This window comes from Terrapene carolina, unplaced genomic scaffold (genome assembly GCF_002925995.2).
Source record: "Terrapene carolina triunguis isolate 2854851 unplaced genomic scaffold, T_m_triunguis-2.0 Scaffold19260, whole genome shotgun sequence".
NCBI lineage: Eukaryota > Metazoa > Chordata > Testudines > Emydidae > Terrapene > Terrapene triunguis.
Genome location: NW_020683611.1, coordinates 1 through 1,844, shown reverse-complemented (window position 1 = coordinate 1,844; position 1,844 = coordinate 1). Strand labels below are relative to the sequence as shown.

At 37.5% G+C, this 1,844-nt stretch overlaps 1 protein-coding gene across 1 annotated transcript; it reads right to left on the bottom strand.

Moving 5' to 3' along the window:
* Positions 1–160: 160 nt before the first annotated feature.
* LOC113408574 (hippocampus abundant transcript 1 protein-like) lies at positions 161–1,482 on the bottom strand (the record flags this gene model as incomplete). Its single annotated transcript, XM_026661904.1, has 3 exons — positions 161–232; positions 797–910; positions 1,264–1,482. Coding segments are annotated over 3 exons (405 nt in total), but the record flags the coding sequence as incomplete, so codon positions are not given.
* Between the last annotated feature and the right edge of the window lie 362 nt (positions 1,483–1,844).

Genomic DNA, 1,844 nt, shown 5'->3' with positions numbered 1-1,844 from the left:
TAAAATGAGATCAGAATTCAAAGCATCTCTTTCCTTTTCTATTCTAACCTTCTGAAACCAGATAGACTGAGTTCCTGGAATTACAGTTACAGGGATTGTCATAATATTTAGCTCTCACTTGAACCCATTATATTAGTGAAATGTATAGATCAATATTTACCTGTGCAATAATGGAGAGAATCCCAAGAACTGCTATAAAAGCTGCAACACTTTCAGGTGAAAATCCCATTATCTACATTAGAGAAGGAGAAATTTGATCATTAAACTTCAAATGTATATTGACACGTCTTTCATGTTTTGTGACATCAGTGGAAAGAATAAATGGAGTAACTAGAAAAACGCTTAATCTGAAATAGAGGAAGACATCCCTGATTTTCTTCAATCCCATAATCCATGGGAACCAACATTTACTCTTGCATAAAATAAAGAGAAAGAACTAGTGCGGAACAGAAAATAACTTCTATAATGGAATATGGAACTTGAAAGAAAAATTGACCCCATACTGTAAGAGAGTAAAAATATTTTATCAGCTAACAAAAGCTAATTTTAACCACTGCAATGTAGTGGAACTTGTACTTCAAGGAATAATGCAAATGACTTTAAGAAACATGAGAAATATTTTGAGAACAGATTCATCTCTTTATTAACTATCAGAGTAACTAAAAGCCACTATCAACAGCCATTAATCATATTGACTACCCATATATTGCTAAAGTAATGTAACAAGTGCAAAGAATACTCCCTTCTAAAAATTTAGTTTTCCTTATCAGACATTTCTTCATATGCAGATTCTTACCTGTCTGAGGTATAGGAAGAAGCTGGAATATTGACCTGCCTCCGGGAGGTAGGAAAGAAAGACCGTTATGCAGATTAGCAGCACTATAGAATCTTGACCCACTTTCTTTAGTGACTAGGACAAAAAAAGACAGCTATAAGGTCAATAGAAAACATCTACTCTTCATCATTCATAAGCAATTATATACAAAATGGAACACTGAAAGAGGCAGATGCCCTTTAATACATACATCACTGTTAAAACATGTGCTTCAGCACATGCTAATCTGCATTTGCTAATCCCTGCTAAGCAGCAATTTGAAGCTACTCACACCCTTCCCCAATAAACCTAGGAACTCCTCAAACAATTTTTTTAAAACCCAAATCGGGATAATTACTATCAGTCCCATTCCTGACTCAAAAGCAGTACAAATCCAAATCTGCATATATCAAGCCACCACTCCATACTTAAACATTTAAATAGCTTACTGCAAAGGGATCAGCCTGTTCCCAAGAAATGGGTGCTCCCCATGATGCTGGCCTCATCTTCTCGGGCAGTGATTCCGGTACAGCAACAAGAATAAAACAAATATCCAACAAAGCTATAGCTGTAGCTAGGACCACTACCAAGCTGTTTCCATAGACTCGACCAAGGTAGGCACCAATAGCTGGGCTAGTAACTAAACTTGCTGCAAAAGTTGCTGAAACCTGTAACAGGCAAAAGTCAGTATGAGAATAAGTTTTCCAGTAAGGAAGATCAAACTTATCCAATCTTTTTTTCTGACTTCACTTTCAGCACCTTCACTTCCATAAACTTAGTTACAAATCACCCTAATCAGGTGGACACGTTCTGAACTAATGTACAGTTCTTTTCTCTGGCACTGCAGCAGCAACCACAGATTTCAGACATCTGAAGTTTTTAACGAAAAAAAATGTGGTTAAGTGGGGCAGCACTGTATAGCCTTGTGACTGTGTCAAATGTGTGAAGCTTAATTGGACACATCAGAGGTCTGATGGGGGGGGGGGGGGGGGGGGGAAGACTCGGAATAACATTTTTTTTTGGGGGGGGT